The 22565-nt window shown below is 48.9% G+C and overlaps 2 protein-coding genes across 7 annotated transcripts in view; one reads left to right on the top strand and one right to left on the bottom strand.

Moving 5' to 3' along the window:
• The window catches only part of bcl2l16 (BCL2 like 16), a 99358-nt gene that overhangs the window by 28987 nt on the left and 47806 nt on the right, over window positions 1–22565 (bottom strand). For 2 of the 5 annotated variants that reach the window (XR_005463716.1, XM_038821654.1), the window contains one exon: window positions 18002–18377. The exons of 2 other annotated variants lie outside the window; for them this stretch is intronic. The gene's annotated coding sequence lies outside the window, so the exon portion shown is untranslated. The remainder of the gene's footprint in view (window positions 1–18001; window positions 18378–22565) is intronic. One more of the 5 variants, XR_005463718.1, reaches the window with a different exon arrangement.
• The window catches only part of LOC119979428 (filamin-binding LIM protein 1-like), a 30960-nt gene that overhangs the window by 1030 nt on the left and 7365 nt on the right, over window positions 1–22565 (top strand). Inside the window, exons 2-8 of one of the 2 annotated variants that reach the window (XM_038821647.1) lie at window positions 4758–4866; window positions 5211–5458; window positions 7094–7272; window positions 8127–8241; window positions 15242–15411; window positions 17341–17519; window positions 18867–18987. In XM_038821647.1, coding sequence (XP_038677575.1) covers window positions 5227–5458; window positions 7094–7272; window positions 8127–8241; window positions 15242–15411; window positions 17341–17519; window positions 18867–18987 — 996 coding nt within the window. In that variant the 5' untranslated portion in view covers window positions 4758–4866; window positions 5211–5226. The remainder of the gene's footprint in view (window positions 1–4757; window positions 4867–5210; window positions 5459–7093; window positions 7273–8126; window positions 8242–15241; window positions 15412–17340; window positions 17520–18866; window positions 18988–22565) is intronic. The other variant, XM_038821646.1, reaches the window with a different exon arrangement.

Raw genomic sequence — 22565 nt, 5'->3', positions numbered from 1 at the left:
ACTGTAACAAGTATGGTGTTTAATTACAGTACCTGCCATAAAAGAACAAAAAACAAAGAAAAGTACAGAACAGGAACAGGCCCTTCGGCCCTCCAAGCCTGCACCGACCATGCTGCCCGTCTAAACCAAAATCTTCTCCACTTCCGGGGTCCGTATCCCTCTATTCCCATGCTATTCGTGTATTTGTCAAGATGCCCCTCAAACGTCACTATCGTCCCCGCTTCCACCACCTCCTCCGGCAGCGTGTTCCAGGCACCCACTACCCTCTGTCTAAAATTTGTGAGATTGGCTAATTCAGCATTGCGAAGGAATTGAACTGGGGATTTTGTCGCTTCTTGACATTTTAAACAAAAATATATCTGAACTGGCACCACAGAGGTCTGGTGCAGCTTGTGGCGACAGAAGAATCGGGTGTACAATTGCTTTAAATTTGCTCTTTGAGTCTTGAAAGTGAAAGTTTCTTTGATGCAGTTCATTTCGAAGGAACAGTTGACACCAATATGAAAGGACACACCCTATCCCAGCAAACTTTGTCTGTACTTTGTGCATTAAGAACCTTCCGCTAAAACACTCCTACTGATTTGGATTTATAATTCTGTAAAAACATAAACATCACAGTGAGGCGAAGGCTAGATTTGGTTACTACATGATCAGACATGGTAAATGTATTACAAGGAATTTTTCTGGTATTTTCTGATAATTCAACACAATGAGGTCAATTACAGACAGTCATGGTGTTTAAAGGCCCTGTTTGAACTCCTGAACAGTGGCAGCACAATGGCACAGTGGGTAGCACTGCTGCCTCACAGCACCAGGGACCTGGGTTTGATTCTGACCTCGGGTGATTGTGTGGAGATTGCACTGTCTCCCCATGTCTGCGTGGGTTTCTTCCGGGTGCTCCGGTTTCCTCCCACAGTCCAAAGATGTGCAGGTTAGGTGTATTGGCCATGATAAATTGGCCCCAAGTGTCCAAAGATTAGGTGGGATTACAGGGATAGGGCGTGGATTGGATCTGTGTCGGGTGGTCTTTCAAATGTTCAGTGCAAAATGTATTCAGAACTACCTGGAAGTCAACAACGACGAAGTCAACGGGGGAAATTTCAACAGCGGTGGTCTGGGAAACATTGAAGGCGGTAGTTAGAGGGGAGCTGATCTCGATACGCCCACAGGGAGAAGGTGGACAGGGCAGAGACGGACTGACTGGTAAAGGAGATATTACAAGTCGACAGGAGGTATGCGGAGACCCCAGAGGCAGGGTTTTTAAGAGAACGGCGGAGGCTACAGGCGGAGTTCTGCTTGTTAACCACAGGGAGAGCGGTGGAGCAGCTGAGAAAGGCGATTTATGAATGCTTGCACAGCAGCTTAGAAAGAGGGAGGCAGCCAGCGAGATTGGGAAAGGATGGGGATGGGAACCTGGTTGGAGACTCAGCAGGGGTGAATAAGGTGTTTAAGGAGTTTTATAGTAGGCTGTATGGGTCGGAACCCCCACCTGGGCCAGAGGGTATGAGGCACTTCCTAGGGGGGCTGAATTTCCCAAACGCGGACGGGGAGCTGGTAGAAGGGCTGGGGGCCCCGATCGGGTTGGAAGAGATAGTGGAGGGTCTGAAGGCCATGCAGTTGGGTAACGGCCCGGGGCCAGACGGGTACCCAGTGGAGTTCTATAAAAGGTTCTCTGGGATATTTGGGCCAGTGTTGATGAGGATGTTCAATGAGGCAAGGGAAAGAGGGGTGCTGCCCCCGACGATGTCACATGGCCACGATTTCGCTGATTCTGAAGCTGGACAAGTACCTGGAGCTGTGTGGGTCCTACAAGCTGATATCCCTGTTGAATATTGACGCCAAACTGCTGAACAAAATTTTGTCCTCTAGGATTGAGGATTGTGTTCCAGACGTTATTGGGGTGAACCAGACGGGGTTTGTTCAGGGAAGGCAATTGGTGGCTGTTGTGCTATGCTTCTTCACGTAGCATAAGCGGCTTCCTTGATGTATACTCTGACAAAGGAAGGTTCAGACTTGGAGATAGGTTCAACACATTTATTGAACAGTTAACAATTCTCCCACTTGGGTTCGATTCTCCTGCTAATCTTACTATAGTAACTCGATCTAACTAACCAGTCTGCTCTAATCCATGCGGTGGGTGTGATGCTTCCTTGATCTGCCCCTGTCTCTCTGAGTGTCGCCTATGCAAAAAGAAAGAGCATGTGTGCCCTGTCCTTTTATATGGGTAGCCCCCTTGTGGTAGTGCCACCTCTGGGTGTGTCTTGACTGCCCATTGGTCGTGTCCTATCTTACTGACGTATTTGAATGTCTGTGTATCATGATGTCTCTGGTGCTCCCTCTAGTGTTTATTTAGTCCCAGTGTATCTACATTAACCCCCTGTGTATTTACAGTGATGCATATCACCACAGTGGCCAATGTAAGAAGTCTGTTAAACGTGATCATGATGCTCCCGGAAGGTAGGGAGGTGGAGGTAGTGGTTGCAACGGACGCAGAGAAGGCCTTTGAGTAGAATGGGATTATCTGTGGGAGGTACTGGGAAAGTTCGGATTTGGGTGGGGCTTTATTGACTGGGTCAGGTTGCTGTATCAGGCTCCTGTGGAGAGCGTACGGACGAATAGGACAGCATTGGACTACTTTAGGCTGCACCGGGCGACGAGACAGGGATGCTCCCTCTCCCCACGGTTGTTCGCGCTAACTATAGAGCCGCTGGCAATTGCTCTGAGAGCCTCAAGGGGCTGGTCCGGGGGGTGGTGGAGCACAGAGTCTCGCTTTGCAATGGGAACAACCTGCTCCTGTACGTATCGGACCCATTAGAGAGGATGGAAGAAATCATGAGGATTCTGGGAGAATTTGGCCGGTTTTCGGGGTTTTTCACTAAATATGGGGAAAAGTGAGATGTTTGCGGTCCAGGCGAGGGGACAGGAGAGGCGACTGGGGGAGCTGCCGTTTAGGGTGGTATGGGGAAGCTTTCGGTATCTAGGCATCCAAGTGGTGTGGGAATGGGAACGGCTGCTCAAACTAAATTTGGCCCGACTAGTGGACCAAATGAAGGATGATTTTCGGAGATGTGACATGCTTCCGTTGTCATTAGCTGGGAGGGTGCAGACGGTGAAGATGACGGTCCTCCTGAGATTCCTGTTCATGTTTCAATGTCTCTCCATCTTTATTCCATGGTCCTTTTTTAAACGGGTCAACAAACTGATCTCTGGTTTTGTTTGGGCGGGCAAGACCCCGCGAGTAAGGAAGGTAATGCTTGAGCGAAGTCAGGGAGAGGGCGGGCTGGCGCTGCCAAATTTTAATAACTATTACTGGGTGGAGAAAATAACCATGATCAGGAAGTGGGAGGTGAGGGGGAGGGTCGGCATGGAAGCGTATAGAGGCGCCTTCATGTAAGGACACCAGCTTAGGGGCGTTGATAACGGCGCCTCTGCTGTTCCCACCGGCACGGTACTCCACCAGCCCCATGGTGGTGGCAGCCCTGAGAGTCTGGGGGCAATGGAGGAGACATGTGGGAGCAGAGAGAGCATCGGTTTGGTCTCCAATCTGTAATAATCAACGGTTTGCCCCGGGAAGGACGGACGGTGGGTTTCGGAGATGGCAAATAGCCGGGATTGAGAGGATAGGGGATATGTTTATAGAGGGGATCTTTCCTAGCTTGAGGAAGCTGGAGGAGAAATTTGGACTGGTGAGGGGAAACAAATTCAGGTACCTGTAGGTACGGGACTTCCTACGTAGGCAGGTTTCAACCTTCCCACTCCTACCACCAAGGGGGATACAGGACAGGGGAGTTTCCAGAGGGTGGGTAGGAGAAGGGAGGGTCTCTGACATTTACAAGGAACTTATGGGGTCAGAAGTGATGCAAACTGAGGAGCTGAAGCGCAAGTGGGAGGAGGAGCTGGGAGGAGAGATAGAGGATGGTCTATGGGCGGACGCATTGAATAGAGTCAACGCGTCCACAACATGTGCCAGGCTCAGCCTGATACAGTTCAAGGTCGTTCACCGGGCTCACATGACAGTGGCCCGGATGAGCAGGTTCTTTGGGGTAGAAGACAGGTGCGCAAAGTGTGCGGGAGGGCCAGCGAACCATGTCCACATGTTCTGGACATGTCCGAAGCTTAGGGGATTTTGGCAGGGGTTTGCAGATGTCATGTCTACGGTGTTAAAAACAAGGATGGCGCTGAGTCCAGAGGTGGCAATTTTCAGGGTGTCGGAAGATCTGGGAATCCAGGAGGAGAAAGAGGCAGACTTTCTGGCCTTTGCCTCCCTGGTAGCCCGGAGACGGATACTATTAGCTTGGAGGGACTCGAAGCCCCGAAGGCGGAGACCTGGCTATCGGACATGGCTAGCTTTCTCTGTTTGGAGAAAATCGCCTTGAGAGGGTCACTGTTAGGGTTCACCCGGAGGTGGCTACTGTTCATCAACTTCTTTGCGGAAAATTAATCGTCAGCAGTAGGGGGGGGGGGGGGGGGGGGGGGGGGGGGGGGGATTAGTTTAGATTAGAGTAGGGGGTTAATAAAGGTGGGACCTGTAAGGGAGGGAGACGGCTTTTGCACTATGTTTATAGATTCATGTACATTGTTTATTTTATTGTTGTTGTAAAACCACAAAATACTTCAATAAAATGTTTATTAAAAAAAAATGTTCAGTGCAGACTTAATGGGCCGAATGGCCACCTTCTGCACAGTAGAGATTCTATGAATGGAATTATTGTTTGCAATTCACTCCAGGATGTTGTTTTTTTAAACTATTTCTTCAGCTGCCAAGGAAACACTTGCGTCAATATCGCTTATCAAAGATCGAAGGTTGGTCGCTCCCTCCCAGGTTTCTACTGAAGTCTATCGATAATTTTCCACGACAAAGTGCAGGTGTGACTTGGGAAGGGCAGGGTCTATTTCCATGTAACGTTATTGCAGTGTTAATGTAAGCCAACTTGTGACACTAATAAAGATTATTTTTATAGCTTCTCTCAAAGCTTCCTGCCAGCTGGCTGGCTGAGATTGGAAATTGGATGAATTTGATGCATTCCTTTATTCTGGGGCATGGTACCAGTGATGCTCTCTTGATTCTTACTTACCAGTAGCATCAACCATCCTCATCCAGTTCCAGCCGACACCATTTATTTTCAACACCTTTGCAATACCTAGGATAGTGCAGACAGGTGGATGCACACTAATAATTTACTGTCACATTGCATTGTTTCTGCTTTCAGGTATTATACATGAACGATGTCTCACATAAAGAAGGTCTCTTCAGTTTACATTCAACTCGCTGCTCCTGGGAGAGTCAACACTCCAAAGGTGTACAAATCTGTTGAAGCCTCAAGGGCAGACAATCGTGTACATCAAAAAGCAGTTCCATCAATGCTCAAGACTGGGAACTATCCAAACGGATGTGGAAACAAGGGGGTGAAAGGAATGATAGAGACTATTCCATCAGCCTTGAGTTCTGCTGATGAAGGTAAGAAAGGTCCTTTGTCCGGTTCAGTTACTAGATTCTCAACAGTGACAGTGTTAAATGCGATAAATTGCAGCGAGCTCTCTGGATATGCAGCTGGAAGCAATGCTGCCACTACAACTGTCCATATTGGGATTGTTTGAGAAGCAATATGGTGAAGAGGCAGGAGAAAATAAGCAAACAAGGGACAGGACACTACAGGATTTGATTGTAAGGCTACTGAATAACATAGGGGAGAAATGCATTACTTGCTGTGTTATTGAACCAAAGAGGCGAAAAAAGTCCCAGTTCAATTCCTTCGCAATGCTGAATTTGCCAATCTCACAAAGTGGTGCTTGGAGGATTGGTACTTAACCTCTATGCCCTGAAGAAAAGAAAATAACTAGGATTTATGCTCCTTCCTGGCCATTATTCAGTGATTGCTGCTGTAAAATGCTTGTATGTGAGACATTAGCTGAATACAGGAGTGGGCTTGTCTAGGATAGCTTCACGGTAGTACGTCCTGCCAAAAAGGGCAGCACGGTAGCATTGTGGATAGCACAATTGCTTCACAGCTCCAGGGTCCCAGGTTCGATTCCGGCTTGGGTCACTGTCTGTGCGGAGTCTGCACTTCCTCCCCGTGTGTGTGTGGGTTTCCTCCGGGTGCTCCGGTTTCCTCCCACAGTCCAAAGATGTGCAGGGTAGGTGGATTGGCCATGCTAAATTGCCCTTAGTGTCCAAAATTGTCCATAGTGTTGGGTGGGGTTACTGGGTTATGAGGATAGGGTGGAGGTGTTGACCTTGGGTTGGGTGCTCTTTCCAAGAGCCGGTGCAGACTCAACGGGCTGAATGGCCTCCTTCTGCACTGTAAATTCTATGAAAACCTGTTCATGTGAAAAATCAGTGCTTTAGTGAAGGCTAAAAAGGTAAGCTGGTATTTATATGGGTAAGCTAACGAGTCTACAAATGAGGGGAGAAAATTGATAAATAATTTACCTGGCTTTTCCAAACAGTTCAAAATTGTGTTCGCTAAGTAAGACCATAAGATATAGGAGCAGAATTAGGCCATTCGGCCCATCAGGTCTCCTCCACCATTCAATTATTGCTGATATGTTCCTCATTTCCATTCTCCTGTCTTTGCCCCGTAACTCCTGGTCCCCTTATTAATCAAGAAAACCCTTTATTCATCAAGAACAGCAGATTTGTGCTTGAGTTGGCAATTTAGCCTATCGAGCCTGCTCCACCGTTCAATACGACCATGGCTGATCTCATCCTGGCCTCAACTCCCCCGTCCTGCACTGTTCTCCATAACCCTTCAACCCATTACTGATTAAAAATCTGTCTAACTCCTCCTTAAATTTATTCACTGTCCCAGCATCCACCGCATTCCACAGTAAGGTGAAATATCAATCTTGAAATTTCCAAAATTACTTAAAAGGAATTTTATACATTTATCATTTTGCCACAAACAGACATGTTTATTTTGTCTAATCAGGTCACTGTTGGGAAATCTATCGCCAGGCCCCGTGTGGATAACCTGCTTACATGGCAAAAGAGGGAGAGGAGAGTGAATGAGTCACATCAGCTTGGCATGGATGATTTCTGGGACTGTACTACTTTGCCCTTCACAACCCATATTATGTGATTTTATTTCTTCAGATTTCCCCCCACCACCTCCCCCTGCTCCAGTGAACACAGGAGATGCGTTTTACTCCAATGAGATACCACTTCCTCCACCTCCGCTTCTGCAAAGCTGTGAGAGACCAGTCCAATCCTCCATCCGTTCCAACCAAGGCAAGCCGCGGAAATCACAGGTTGGAGCAGGTCCAAAACAGCAGGTAGGCGTTGCAAACTTCATTATTCCTCTTCATCGGTAGTTGCGGGAACCTCATTGCAGAGCTTTTTATGGGAATTAAGGAGATGATTGTGCTGCATTTAGCAGAATGTATGGGACTGCGGAGGAGAGGGAAATTGCGCGTGGCGCGAGGAAGCGATCAGGTTGTTGTCATGTTTTTAACCACAAGGTTGGGATTGGAAAGCTGCAGACGGCGGTTCCCTTTGATCTGGCAGCTCGGTGGCCTTTTTGCGACCATATTCGGGAATGCCAAGCTGCCATGTGACCGGAAAAGTAGGGGATGACCCCCCCCCCCCCCCCCCACCCACCCAGCCCCGCCCCCCAGTATAAAGTTAATTTCCTTGTAAAAAAAAAAATAATTCCTCTTCATCCTCCCGTCTTGAAATTCCTTTTTTTTTAATTTTATAAATTTAGAGTGCCCAATTCATTTTTTTCCACTTAAAGGCCAATTTAGCATGGCCAATCCACCTACCCTGCACATCTTGTGGGGGCGAAACCCACGCAAACACGGGGAGAATGTGCAAACTCCACACGGACAGTGACCCAGAACAGGGATCGAACCTGGGACCTTGGCGCCGTGAGGCAGCAGGGCTAACCACTGCGCCACCGTGCTCTATCTTGAAATTCCTGAGTCACAATAGGACATAGATCCTCGGAGGCCTGCAAACCATTGATATGTGAACACAGACAGAGCACAAAATGCTCTATAGGGGCATCACAGCCACGCACAATCTTAATTTCTAATCTTCAAAAGATGAGAGAAAAACCTGAAAGAAAAAGGATTCAAATAAGTGATTGAACTTGCGCTGTTTCTGATGCATTCCTTCCTTGTACCAGGAATTCTCTGCATCCTCCAAATGTGACAGAGATCCACCTGTGGGATTTAAACAGGACGATTCCTTGACTCAAAGTGTGAACGACAAGCTGAATCGCTTACCAGATTCGGGGCCAGGTAGGTGGCCTACCTGACATATACAATTTGAAAGGGATTCATTTAGAGGGCTACGGAGATAGGACTGGAGAAAGAGACTAGCTGGTAGCTCTTTTGGGAGCCGGTGCGGACATGATAGACTGAATGGCCTCCTTCAATGCTGTAAATAACAAATAATGTATTCACCCACCCTCTGGTTCTAAGGTACTCCTCAGAGGTTTGAATTCAGCGGTCAACCCACTGATTTCTATCTTACCTCTGTTGTGTTATTTGTCACCTCACAATCTGCATTTTGTTTTCTTTTTGAAAATAAATTTAGAGTACCCAATTAATTTTTCCAATTAAGGGGCAATTTAGCGTGGCCAATCCACCTACCCTGCACATCTTTGGGTTGTGGGGGCGAAACCCACGCAAGCACGGGGAGAACGTGCAAACTCCACACGGACAGTGACCCAGAGCCGGGATCGAACCTGGGACCTCGGCGCCGTGAGGCATTCGGGCTAACCCACTGTGCCACCGTGCAGCCCCACGATCCGCATTTTGTTTGAATTGCTGGAACATTTTTAAGCCAACACCTCAGAATCAATTACCAATTTTGTGGCTGGAGTGGGTAAAACTTGACACAAATGTCCTGAGAAAGAATCTCACAACACTGCTGCAACGAATTTGTAAATCATACTTTAGGTGGAGATACTGGACAATATAGCGGATTAGACAAATGTGACCAGCACATTAGCCACTGGCCAAATGTGGCTAATGGAGACTTGAGATGTGACTGGTATAGTAAATAAAATGATTAACAGCATGATTAATAGACACAGTCATTGGGTGTATAATCTCAATTCATGGAGTATCGTCTGCATGGGAATTTTAATCGTGTCCACAATTTGTGGTGAAAAATCACTCATCTTTGGTGGCACCGTGTGTTGCTAGCAAATGCAGCAATAACTGACATTAATATGCCACCTTAAAATAATGAAAAACATGTTGGAGGACTTCCTAGAGGTACAAGGGGATAAATGATCTCAAGCCAAGATATTAGGTAGCATAATCAGGGGCGACACGGTGGCGCAGTAGTTAGCACTGCTGCCTCACGACGCTGAGGGCCCAGGTTTGATCCCGGTCCCGGGTTACTGTCTGTGTGGAGTTTGCATGTTCTCCCTGTGTCTGCATGGGTCTCACCCCCACAACCCAAAGATGTGCAGGGTAGGTGGATTGGCCACACCAAAATTGCCCCTTAATTTAAAAGAAAATAAATTTAGAGTACCCAATTATTTTCTTTATCAATTAATGGGCAAATTAGCATGGCCAATCCACCTACCTGCACATTTTGGGTTCTGGGGGTGAAACCCACGTAAACACGGGGAGAATGTGCAAACTCCACACGGACAGTGACCCAGGGCCAGGATTCAAACCCGGGACCTCAGCGCCGTAGGCAGCAGTGCTAACCACTGTGCCACATGCTGCCCTGCAAAATTGCCCCCTTTTATATTTTATTATAAGCGTGTATCAAAACAGGTTACAGTGAACAAACACCACGGGAAACATGCTTCCCTAAAATCAACTGTACAGTCTTACCAGACTTTTCCTCTTTTTCACCCCCCCCACCCCCATCCCCCATGACGAACAGCCCCTCAAACACGGTCACAAACATCCCCCACCTTTTCTCAAACCCCCCTGCTGAGCCCCTTAACTCCTACTTTATCTTCTCTAATTGCAGGAAGTCGTACGGGTCACCCAACCAAGCCACTACCCCAGGTGGCAATGCCAAACGTCACTCCAGCAAAATTCGACACTGTGCAATCAGAGAGGTGAAGGCCAAGACATTAGCCTTCCTCCTCTCCATGGTCTCCGGCTTCTCTGAGCCCCCAAATATCGCCACCAAAGGGTCCGGATCCACCTCCTCCTCCACTATCCTGGCTAAGATTGTGAACACTCCCGCCTAGAATCTTCCCAATTTTTCACAACCCCAAAACATGTGCACGTGATTCGCTGGCCCCCGCCCACACCTCTCACACTCACCTGCTACCCCCTGAAAGAACCCACTCATTCTCGCCTGAGTCATATGAACCCTGCGCACCACCTTAAACTGTATCAGGCTCATCCTTGCACATGAGGAGGTCCCATTTACCCTACACAGTGCCTCACTCCATACACCCCAGTTGATCTCCATTCCCAACCAAAATTGTCCCTTAATTGGAAAAAAAGAATTGGGTACTCTAAATTTATTTTTAAAAAGCATTACCAAAAGCTTGGCCAAAGTGATAGATTTCAAGAGGGCTGTAGGAAGTAGAACGATAGAGGGAGAAATGTCGTGCATGGGACCTGAATAACTGAAAGGAAAAGTAAAACCACGAAATGATGCAGCTAGGGATTATTTCAACTGGCTTCTTCGGGAGTGTCCTGATGAGGTTGGGGCTGATGGGAGACGAGAGTTGAATACAACTGAGGCTTTATTACTCTAAGATGTGTGGCCTCTACACCAGCTGGCGAAATGGCTGCTGTACAGGGAGCACACGTATTTATACTCCGCCTACTGGGCGGAGCCAGTAGTAAGGGACTACCCCCGTACCTGTAGTACAGGGTCTTACCACACATCTCCTAATATACACAAAAGTGGTGATTACCACATTCACCCCCTGTTAAAACTGAGTCCGGCAGGGGTGGCGGAGAACTATATGCAGAGCAAGTTTAATATACAGAGGCAAAAACATTTTTGAAGTCCAGTACAAGGTGCTTTAACAGTCCCAAACCAATTACAGGTTTAGCCGGTCCGGGGCCTTGATGTGACATTGGGAGCGACGCAGTGGCGGCGGCGATTCCGGTGGTGGTCTGATCCTCGGTGACTCCGGGAGCGTGCCGAAATCCTCTTCATCCTTGGGCGTGGGCAGGGGAAGGACGGATGGTCCTGGGGGGGGGGCTGCTGGATGCGCGGGGGGAGGGGAGGGTAGCACCGGGCCAGAGGTGTGTGTGTGGAACCTGCTGGTGCCAGGTTCCTGAGGGAGACAGTATCCTGGCGGCCATCGGGGTACGCTACGTAGGCATACTGGGGGTTAGCATGGAGCAATTGCACCCTCTCCACCAATGGGTCCGCTTGGGGAGTCGCACGTGCTTACGGAGGAGGACGGGTCCTGGAGCTGCGAGCCAAGTCGGGAGCGACACCCCGGATGTGGACTTCCTGGGGAAGGCAAAGAAACGTTCATGGGGTGTGTCATTAGTCGCAGTGCATAGGAGCGACCGAATGAAGTGCAGTGCATCAGGATGGACCTCCTGCCAGCGGGAGGCCGGGAGATTTCTGGACCGTAGGGCCAGCTGGACGGCCCTCCAGACTGTCCCGTTCTCCCTCTCCTCCTGCCCGTTTCCCCGGGGGTTATAGCTGGTCGTCCTGCTGGAGGCAATACCCCTGCTGAGCAGGAACTGACGCAGCTCATCGCTCATGAATGAGGATCCCCTGTCACTGTGGATGTAGGCAGGGAAGCTGAACAGAGCAAAGATTGTGTTGAGGGCTTTGATGACGGTGGCAGACGGGATGGCGAAGGGGAATCTGGAGTATTCATCGACTACACTGAGGAAGTACGTGTTACGGTCGGTGGAGGGGAGGGGCCCTTTGAAATCCACCCTGAGGCGTTTCAAGGGGCGGGAGGGCTTCACCAGGCGCACGCGGTCCGGATGGTAGAAGTGCGGTTTGCACTCCGCACAGACCTGGCAGTCTCTGGTGATTGCCCTGACTTCCTCGACAGAGTAGGGCAGATTTTGGGCCTTTATGAAGTGGTACAACCGTGTGACTCCCGGGTGACAAAGGTTGTCATGCAGGGTCCGGAGTCGGTCTACTTGTGCACTGGCACATGTACCTCAGGATAGGGCATCTGGGGCTCGTTGAGCTTACCGGGGCGATACAAAATCTCGTAGTTGTAGGTGGAGAGCTCGATTCTCCACCTCAAGATTTTATCGTTCTTGATCTTGCCCCGCTGTGTGTTGTTAAACATGAAGGCTACCGACCGTTGGTCAGTGAGGAGAGTGAATCTCCTGCCGGCCAGGTAATGCCTCCAAATGCCGCACAGCTTCAATGATGGCTTGGGCCTCTTTTTCGACGGAGGAGTGCCAAATTTTGGAGGCAGGAAGGGTGCGGAGAAAAAGATGCCACGGGCCTGCCTGCCTGATTGAGCATGGCGGCTAGAGCGATGTCTGATGCGTCGCTTTCCACTTGAAAGGGCAACATCTCGTCAACTGCGTGCATCGCGGCCTTGGGGATATCGGCTCTAATACAAGGCTCTAAGCCTCGACCATCAGGGGAAAAAAGGTGGACTGGATGAGTAGGCGGGCCTTGTCCGCATAGTTTGGGACCCACTGGACGTAGTAAGAAAAGAACCCGAGGCAACGTTTGAGGGCCTTGGGGCAGTGGGGGAAGGGAAGCTCCACGAGGGGGCGCATGCGGTCGGGATCAGGCCCCAGAACTCCGTTCTGGACCACATAGCCGAGGATGACTAAGCCGTTCGTCCTAAATACGCACTTCTCCTTGTTATAGATGAGGTTTAGGAGAGAGGCAGTGTGGAGAAATTTGGCAAGGTTGGCATCGTGGTCCTGCTGATCGTGGCCGCAGATGGTGAGATTATCTAGGTACGGAAAGGTGGCCTGCAAACCGTACCGGTCGACCATTTGGTCCATCTCCCTTTGGAAGACCGAGACCCCGCTGGTGACGCCGAAGGGAACCCTGAGAAAGTGGTAGAGGCGGCCATCTGCCTCAAAGGCAGTGTATGGGCAGTCCGCCTTACGGATGGGGAGCTGGTGGTAGGTGGATTTCAGGTCTACAGTTGAGAAGACCTGGTACTGTGCAATCTGATTGACCATATCAGATATGCGTGGGAGGGGGTATACGTTGAGCTGCGTGTACCTGTTGATGGTCTGGCTGTAGTCCACGACCATTCGGTGTTTCTCCCCAGTTTTCACCACTTGGGCTCTCCAGGAGCTGTTGCTTTCCCTAAGCAGCCGCTGGACCTCGGAGTTGATGAAGGTCCTGTCCTGGGTGCTGTACCGTCTGCTCCTTGTGGCGACAGGTTTGCAATCCGGGGTTAGATTTGCGACTAGGGAAGGTGGGTCGACCTTCAGGGTCGTGAGGCCGCACACAGTAAGGGGTGGTAGGGGCCCGCCGAATTTCAGTGTTAGGCTCTGGAGGTTACACTGGGTGTCCAGGCCGAATAGCAGGGCAGCGCAGAGGTTGGGGAGGACTTAGGGGTGGAAGCCACTGAATTCTACGCCCTGGACCATGAGCGTGGCTATACAATACCCCTGGACCGCCACGGAGTGGGACCCGGAGACCAGGGAGATTCTCTGGTTGGCGGGGTATACCACGAGGGAGCAGCGCCTTTCCGTATCTGGATGGATAAAGCTTTCGGTGCTCCCGCAGTCCAGCAGACAAGAGGTCTCGTGCCCATCGATCTTCACGCTTGTCGAGGCGATGGCTAGATTGTGTGTTCAATTGTGACCGAGGCGAGTCGCGGCTGGTCATCGCTGGTGTCGAACGATGGGGTGCCCGGGGGGCACAGGTCCTGGAACGATGGTGGCGCCCATGTGCCGTGGGGGAGACAAGATGGCAGTGCCTGATGATCTTGGGGTGGAAAAGTGGCGGCGCCCACGGGCCGCACGTGTCGGGGTTGACAAAGATGGCAGCGCCCATGGGCCGCACGTGGTCGAGGAGGGGAAGATGGCGGCGCCCACTGGCCGCGCGTGGTCTGAGGAGGGGAAGATGGCGGCGCCCACTCTTTGTACGCGAGGGGGGTCGGGGCAATAGCGGCGACTGCACGGGCCTGGCACACCGCAGCGAAGTGCCCCTTTTTGCTGCAGGCCTTGCAAAGGGCGCTGTGGGCCGGGCAGCGTTGGTGGGGGTGTTTCTGTTGCCTGCAGGAGTAACATCGGGGGCCCCTGGGGTTGGCTGGCTGGCACGTGGCACAGGCGTAGGGTTGGCTGAGTGGGGTCCCTGGTGGGGCGGCCGACTGTGGAGTCCATGATGTGGAGGAGGGGTGGGCCGCGCGGCTGGGGGTGTAGGCCTGAAGATTGCGCGAGGCGACCGTCATCGATAGCACCAGCTTTTTGGTTTCTGTGAGGTCGAGCGTGGCCCCCTCTAAAAGTCGCTGGCGTATGAGGTCTGACCCTATCCCCGTAACGAAAGTGTCCCGCATGAGGAGGTTCGAATGTTCCGTGGCCGTGACGGCCTGACAGTCACAGTCTCTGACCAGGGGAATTAAAGCACGAGTAGAGAGTACGTGTCTGGCGAAGAGCGTGTTCGTCCGCTGGGCGTAATTCACTTTCAGTAGCGCCATGGCTTCCTCGTAGGTCGGCGCGTCCTGGATAAGAGGAAATACGTTGGAGCTCAGCTGCGAGTAGAGTATCTGGATCTTCTGAGCTTTGGAATTGGGTCTGGTGCAGACCTGATGTAAGCTTCGAAACAAGCTAGCCAATGTTCAAAGTCCTTTTTGGCCTCGCTTGATTGCGGATCCAGCTGCAGGTGATCCGGTTCGATGCGGAGGTCCATCTTCTGAAAATCTTAGAGTAATAAATTGATACACGATCAATTGCACAGAGACAAGAGTTGAATACAACTGAGGCTTTATTACTCTAAGATGTGTGGCCTCCTACAGCAGCTGGCGAAATGGCTGCTGTACAGGGAGCACACATATTTATACTCCACCTACTGGGCGGAGCCAGCAGGCAGGGACTACCCCCGTACCTGTAGTACAGGGTCTTACCACACATCTCCTAATATACACAACAGTGGTCATTACCCCAGGGGCCTGCTAGTTTCTGTGTGTCGTGGCTAGATTGGGACCTGTAAGTTATTTAGAATCCCGGCCTATCTGGAATGTGCTACTCTCCATGGATTTTGATCTGATTAGGAACCGGCTAGTCTGTGGGAGTCCTGGCCTGCCTCTGACATGCTAGACCCCAAGTCCTGGTCTGGCTGGGATGCAATAAATCTCTGAATCATGGTCTTTCCGGGTTCATGGTTTTTTTTTCTGTCCCTTAGATATCTGTGCATTTTGCAACCAGCTGGTTCCGCCAAATATACCCGCTGTTGTGGCCATGAAGAAAATATTCCACGAGGATTGCTTGAAGTGTAGAAAATGTCAGAGCGGACTGGTGGGGAAAACGTATTACAATCTAAATGACAACCCTCACTGTGACTCCTGCTATCAGGTATTAGCAGCTTTTTCTTTCATATGGCACAGCTTATAAAGTTCCTGCTCTTCCCCTTTTCTTTCTCGAAGGCACTGATTCTTGTTGTGATACAGGTCGCAGAATCACAGACTAGTACAGTACAGATTATCTCATTTAACACAAGTGCTGGGATGTTATTTGAACGACGGCCACATCATTGTTGAACCCGATCCTGTTCCTACTCGATGGACACTTTAGTTCACACCACAATATGCACAAGAGAAAGGACGGTGACCGACCATAATGGTTGCCAGTCTCCCAGTGCGACACTTTGTCGTTCTTCCATATTAGATACCCTCTTGAAGGTGGACTGGAGGTGGCATATCCCAGATTTTCATCTTGTCCTTACTGCTAGGTTCCCCAGCAATCAAATCATTCCTCCCTCAGAACTATGGAGAACTTAAATTTAATTTTTTCCTCAAAATCTCTTCCATTCAATAACCTCAGCAAGATGAAATATCAGGTCAGCTGCAGCGTGAACATGAAAAGGTCAAACTGGGGTATGCATTATGCATTATGGTGATTGCCCTTTCCATATAAGGTCTTTGCTTCTATACCAGTCATTTTCAAACCCAGGGTCATGACCCACGGGTGGGTCGCAGGCAGGTGTTGGGAGGGTCACGGAGCCATGCTTCGCAGCGTTCCCAATCGCGAAAAGTATTGCCCAATGGCTGCGACCGGCTTTTACAAAATGCCAGCTGCGACTGGCTTTCAGAATGCCGGCTATCCCATGCACGCACATCCCTTCAGCAGGGCGCAGACCCTGAGCCCAACGGAACAGACTGCCTCCTTCTGACGTCAGCACGCTGATCCAGGAGCAGATTGTTTTTTTTAAATAGATGGAGTCTTCCTGCCTGGATCAGCGGCAGAGAGCAGGTCATACTTCCCGTACACTGATTTCATGTGCCCTAGGCTGAAGAGAGATTTCTCCATTTTGTAAGCAGAAAGCAAACAGGACTGAAGTATTTAAAATGGATTCTTTTGTAATAAGGATGAGAGAGCTAGAGACACAAACAGGCCAGGATCTCACAACTAAATCAGCTTCCGACAGCTGCCCAGGAGAGTCCACAGCAGGACAAAGCAGTGCTGGAGAGAGCTGCCCAGGAGAGTCCACAGCAGGACAAAGCAGTGCTGGAGAGAGCTGCCCAGGAGAGTCCACAGCAGGACAAAGCAGTGCTGAAGAGAGCTGCACAGGAGAGTCCACGGCAGGACAAAGCAGTGCTGGAGAGAGCTGCCCAGGAGAGTCCACAGCAGGACAAAGCAGTGCTTTGTGTGATATATGCATGGTGGGTCGCGAAGTTCAGATGGCGTGGATTGAATCATAGAATTACAATGCAGAAGGAGGCCATTCGGACCATGGACTCTGCACCGGCCCCTGGAAAGAGCACCCCACACCTCCACCCCATCCCCGTAACCCCACCTAACCTTTGCACACTAAGGGCAATTTAGTATGGCCAATCCACCTAACCTGCACATCTTTGGACTGTGGGAGGAAACCGGAGTACCCGGAGGAAACCCATGCAGACACGGGGGGAACATGCAGACTCCACACAGACAGTGACCCAGCGGGGAATCGAACCTGGGACCCTGGAGCTGTGAAGCAACCATGCTACCGTGTTGTGACCGGCCTGGGTCATGAAGGTTGGCTGGTGTAGGTTGCAACGGTTGAAGTGTGGGTTCCGAAGGATGGCCAGTTGATAAAAATGGGTCCCGAGCAAAAGAGTTTGGAAAACACTGTCCTACACCAAATCACCGTGTCATCCTTTGAGAAAGGAAAAAAATTGTTTAATAAAACAAATCTCAGCAAAGTTGCCTGATCTGTTACAATGTGCACAATATGGTGCATCAATATCCCTCTCCTATTGCGTAGTGTGCTTACTGAGCCTTTTGTGCCTCTTTATATTGCAGGATACCATGGAGAAATGCAGGAAGTGCAGAAAACCAATACAAGAGCAGATTATACGAGCCATGGACAAGGTTTTCCACCCTGAGTGTTTCACCTGTGTCGTCTGTAACCGGCTTATTGGAAGTGAGCGTTTTGGAGTGAACACAAGCAATGAGATTCACTGTCTCGAAGACTTCCAGAGGTATGGTTCCAGCATTCCTCTACAGTGCTTAAAATATTGTGTTTCAGGGAGGGCATTGTGTAGATTCTCAGCTCCAAGTTAGTCACAGGCACACTCATGCCTATCTGAGGTACTGCAAAATTAGTTAAACTCTCTTGTACACTCCCTGGTTTGTGAGATGGTTTGGTGAATACATATGCAATGTGGCATGGTGCTGCTCTCAATCCCTCCTCTGAGCTGAGCCTTTCAGACAGGCAAATTAGATGCTTTTGTTGGACTCGGCATCCCTGGACAATTAAGGGAAACATTCTGGGATCCCTACTGTAAAGAAATAGGCATGGACATTTAATAAGGTTTGACTAATAATAATAATCTTTATTGTCACAAGTAGGCTTACATTAACACTGCAATGGAGTTAATGTGAAAAGCACCTAGTTGCCACTCTGCTGGGATACATTCATTCAGAAGCACCCGTCCTTCAGTCAGGCCATTACTGCACCTACCTGTTTCTTAATGGCATCCAGGGTTTCTGCCTCCACCCCTGCCCAGAAGTCCATTCCTGGTGTTGACTGCCTTCTGCATGAAGAACTCAATGGTTTCAGCCTTACATCCAAAGGGAACACTTGGGAAGAAATCTCTCCTATACTTGCCATTTCCACTAAACCAATGTACAGTCTTATTGAAGGCATTCAAGAAAGGTCAGTGTAGTAAATAATGGTTGTGTTGCCTTTAATATTCAAGGTGACTCACAATCATGACCAGTTTTCATTGGGAATCTTGCACAAGACTGCAACACCATCTTCCATCAGCATGTGGCGCTGTTGCATTTTGGAACCGCTGTACAGACCAATCACAAATTGGATTCTCAGTGTTAACTGGCTGCAAAAAATTATTAATAGAATTTTATTTATTTTTAAAAATATTTTTAAAAACTAAATACCAGCTCTGGGCCATTATCCATGTGGCGTTTAGACATTCTCTCCGTGTCTGCTTGGGTCACAACCCCCACAACACAAAGATGCGCAGATTAGGTGGATTGGCCACACTAAATTGCCCCTTAATTGGAAAAACAAAATAATTGGGTACTCTAAATTTATTTTTAAAAAGTATTTGTAAGATCCAGAGTGAAGGCAACATCAGGTTTGACTCACAAGAGAATTTGCTGATGTGCAATATCTGGGTATGAAGAACAGATATGTGTCAAGATGCAAGGGGCTGTCAGTGCAGATAGAACTGTCTCCCAAGTCGAGGTTGGGAGAAAATTAGTGGGGTCAAAACGACGTCTCTAAATCTTGCCACATGTTTCTGGAAATAATCATTTTTATTAATATCTGGGCACTTTTTGATGTTTGTTTATTGTGTTCACAGGAAATATGCTCCGCAATGTTGTGTCTGCAATATGCCAATTATACCAGAAACTGTCAAGGAGGAATGCCTCAACATTGAACTCTTCGGGCTCCACTTTCATGTCAACTGCTATAGATGTGAGGTGAGATCCTGTATTCAGGGAAATAGATTCTGAGTGCGAACGGTCATTGTCATTGCTTCACTGCACTTCTAGAACTGGTTATGTTGGTTAAGTGGATGAGTAACTGAGCTGGACAGACCGTGAAGGAACCAGCTTTGATTTCCTGTCTGTGTTGATAGTTAATCTCAGCTGAAGCTGTGACTCGGGGCAATGTAAAATATAGGAAGGAAAACATCCATTCCCACTTTGGTCACTCTCCAGTGACACTTCCAGCAAAGCACATGTATGGGGATTAGATGAAGACAGGATCGGGTTAAACTGTGATGACCCCAGAAAGTTGAGTAGTTTCCAGCCCTCTTTTGGTTCCCACTCACTAGTGCAACCCTGGACAAAATGATCCTTGCAATACTGCCTATTGTCTCTTCAGATTTACTAGCTGAGGACATTTAACTGGGTCAAATATTCCAGTTGTTTGTATTAATGTGAGACACACCGCATGTTTTCCTTTTAATCCATGAAGTGCAGGTCCATCAAATTTGTCTGTGCTATTAAAGAAGAGGTTTTAGTAGAATTTAATCTCCTCAATGATGGGGTGGTGCAATCTTAGTGTCAACATCACAGAGTAAAACTGCCTCAACTGCAGTATGGCAATAAATGTGCACAGGAGTTGCCTAACAAACAGGAAAGGGTCAATAAAGATTTGCGGTTGGAAGAGAGAACATAAAAATGAAAAGTGTTAGCTTGGCTGTTACCTCCAAGTCAGGAAGTTGTGGATTTGAACCATATTGTAGCTTAGAGTTAATTTTGTAGGGATTCTCCTGTTCATCCGCTATAACTACAGAAGCACTGCAGAAATAATACAAACTATATTTGTGCCATTTATAAGGTTTCCAAAGCTCTCGTGTCAAAGTTTCACCAGACAATCTGGAGAACCCTTGCGGAAAATTCATTCCTGTAATCTAGGCTGATATCCATATGGAGGTTTCTGCTTTGTTGTAAGTGGAATCCTTCAGATGAGCAATTCCACATCTGGTACTCTGTACTGTATGGATCTTCATACTTGTGGAAAGATGTAAATGCATTAGAAGCAGTTCAGAGAAAGTTCACCAAACTAATAAAAGGAATGGGTGGGTTGTCTTATGAGGAAAGGTTGAAGAGGTTAGGTTTGTATCCACTAGGGTTGAAGAGTAAGAAGCGACTTGATCAAAACCTTTAAGACCCTGAGGGGTATTGACAGGGTGGATGTGGAGAGGATGTTTTTCTTGACAGAGAACCTAGAACTAGGGGGGAGGTCACTATTTAAAAATAAGGGGTTGTTCATTTAAGACACAGAGGAGGACTTTTGTTTTCTCTGAGGGTTGTCCATCTCTGGAACTCTCATAGTCAGTGGAAGCAGAGTCTTTGAATAATTTTAAGGCAGAGCTAGATAGATTCTCCATTAACAAGGATGTGAAAGGTTATCAGGTGTAGGTAGGAATGTGGGGCTGAAGTTACCATCAGATCAGCCATTACTGAATGGCAGAGTAGGTCTGAGTGGCCGCCTGCTCCTAATTTGTATATTCTTAAACTGCCTGTTCAGATGGACTTTATCACTAATACTACTTAAAGAGGGACACAGAGTTCTCTTGGTGTCCTGTCAAAAATTCCTCCCTCTAATACACCGCCAAAAACAAATTAACTGTTGCTCATTCAACTGGTGTGTTATGAACTTTGGAGCTACAGAATGGTTGCTGCATTTGCCTCTAAAAACAATATTTCAAATTATTGAAAAATCTCAATTTTTCACAATTAAATGTGAGAACGTTCTATATAAATACAGGCTTATTTTTAAAAATGCTGTGGTGGTTGCCCACTCACTTGCAGCATTTATGCATTGCTGAAGCCTTGCTTGTGTAATTTGTTATGCATTAGTAGTCTTTGCTCAGTCTGCACTGATTAATCAATTCAAATGAGTGCACAGCAACCCTTGGACTGGAGTCAATGTCACATGAGGAGGTGCAGTATCAGCTAAACATCTAGGGCTCAAAGTGCACAAACTGCAAGAGCTCAGTGAATAAACAGAGCACACATGGTAATGAGTCATACAGACCAGGAAAGTACCATCACTAGTCTGCAGAGTTGGATGACACACTGTTAGGGCTATACAATAGACCTCGAGAGTTCAGGAAGGGGGAAGAAATGTTTCTGTTCCCACTCACGTTCAATAATCTCCTGTTGTAATATGGATGGCAGTTGAAGGCAGGATCAGGCTTAACTATTTGGAAGTAGATGTAATACCCACTGCAATACCTCATACTTCCCCCCTTGAGACAGATGGTTGAGTGGAATTTGCCATGTGTGATACTTAAGCACAATGGTTGGTGGGGGGGAGGGGGGGGCTCTGGTAGTGCTTTTCCCATTGTCCAGAATGGTGGGATCCTGCTCTTGGAAGCTAATTAAATATGCACAGGCTAGTTCCCCTCCAAATCACCAGGCCATCAGCTGATTCATCCACCTGCTATCAACTAGTGCTCACTCCGCATGCGCCCCACCCTGGTCTGGGCACAATATATGAATGTCAGTCCAGCACACTCGTATCACTCTTTCTCCAGCCCACCTGATTGAGGCCATGCAGGATGTCCGGAGCCGAGAGACAAAGGGCTAGCAGCCTCAAGAAGAAATCTGTTGTTCAACCAACCTTCCTCCAGGGTCATCCCATCTCCTGTGAGGTGCCCAGACCCCACGTGGACCTATACCCACCCCATTCTGTGCATCCCCTTCCTGTAACCAATGTAGTATCCATTTAACCTCCTTTGTGAGCATTACATACAGCCTTGTCGGGTCCAGCTTCCGTCCCCTTGGTCTTTCGCTTTGTCTTCCATGGTTAGTTATCCTCATCCAACTCCTTGCACCTCTATCTGCCGTTGTACCTGCTCATCCTTCTAACCCATCCTTGCCCAGCCCTCCTTCCACAATGCCCCCCCCCCCCCCCCCCTCCCCTCATCAGTGCCTCCACTCCTGCTCACCTCGGACCATTGGGACTGCAGGATCTGCAAGTCCTGCAACACAGCACTGTCCATAAAGACCAGCTTGGCATGGACCTGGAGGGCACAAACTGGTCTACCTCACTATAGTGACATTCAGCACAATAGGAGTGGTGCAATGCTCTGGCAGTTTTAATGAGTAGTCCTGAGATGCAAATTGTATTCGCGTGACCAGGCAGCAGGGGAACGGACCTGCCATTGGGAGACTTACAACCTGCTTTTATGCCGTCAGGTTTCCGACCATCCCCATTCCTGCCTGCTGAGGGCTGGATGGGAGAATTCTGCCTGTTGAGTTCAAGTTCCCTTCCAGAGAAATAAGCACCAAATCTAGTTTCCCATTTTACTGCAGCAGGTGCTGTCAGAGTTGCTGGGGGTTGGGGGGGGGGGGGGGGGGGGGGGAGGGAAGGGGGGGGGGGGGGGGGAGGGAGGGGGGAGGGAGGGAGGGGGGGGGAAGGGGTGTGTGAGAGTGAAAATTATCCCATGGTTGGGGGGGCTAGGACCAGGGGACAGTGTCTTAAAATCAAAGCAAGATCTTTCAGGTAAATATTTACAAATGCAAAGGGCAGTGATGTTTGG

The sequence above is a fragment of the Scyliorhinus canicula genome, chromosome 16 (genome assembly GCF_902713615.1).
Source record: "Scyliorhinus canicula chromosome 16, sScyCan1.1, whole genome shotgun sequence".
Lineage (NCBI taxonomy): Eukaryota > Metazoa > Chordata > Chondrichthyes > Carcharhiniformes > Scyliorhinidae > Scyliorhinus > Scyliorhinus canicula.
The sequence above is the reverse complement of the archived record's forward strand: the minus strand, read 5'-3'. Positions and strand labels throughout refer to the sequence as shown.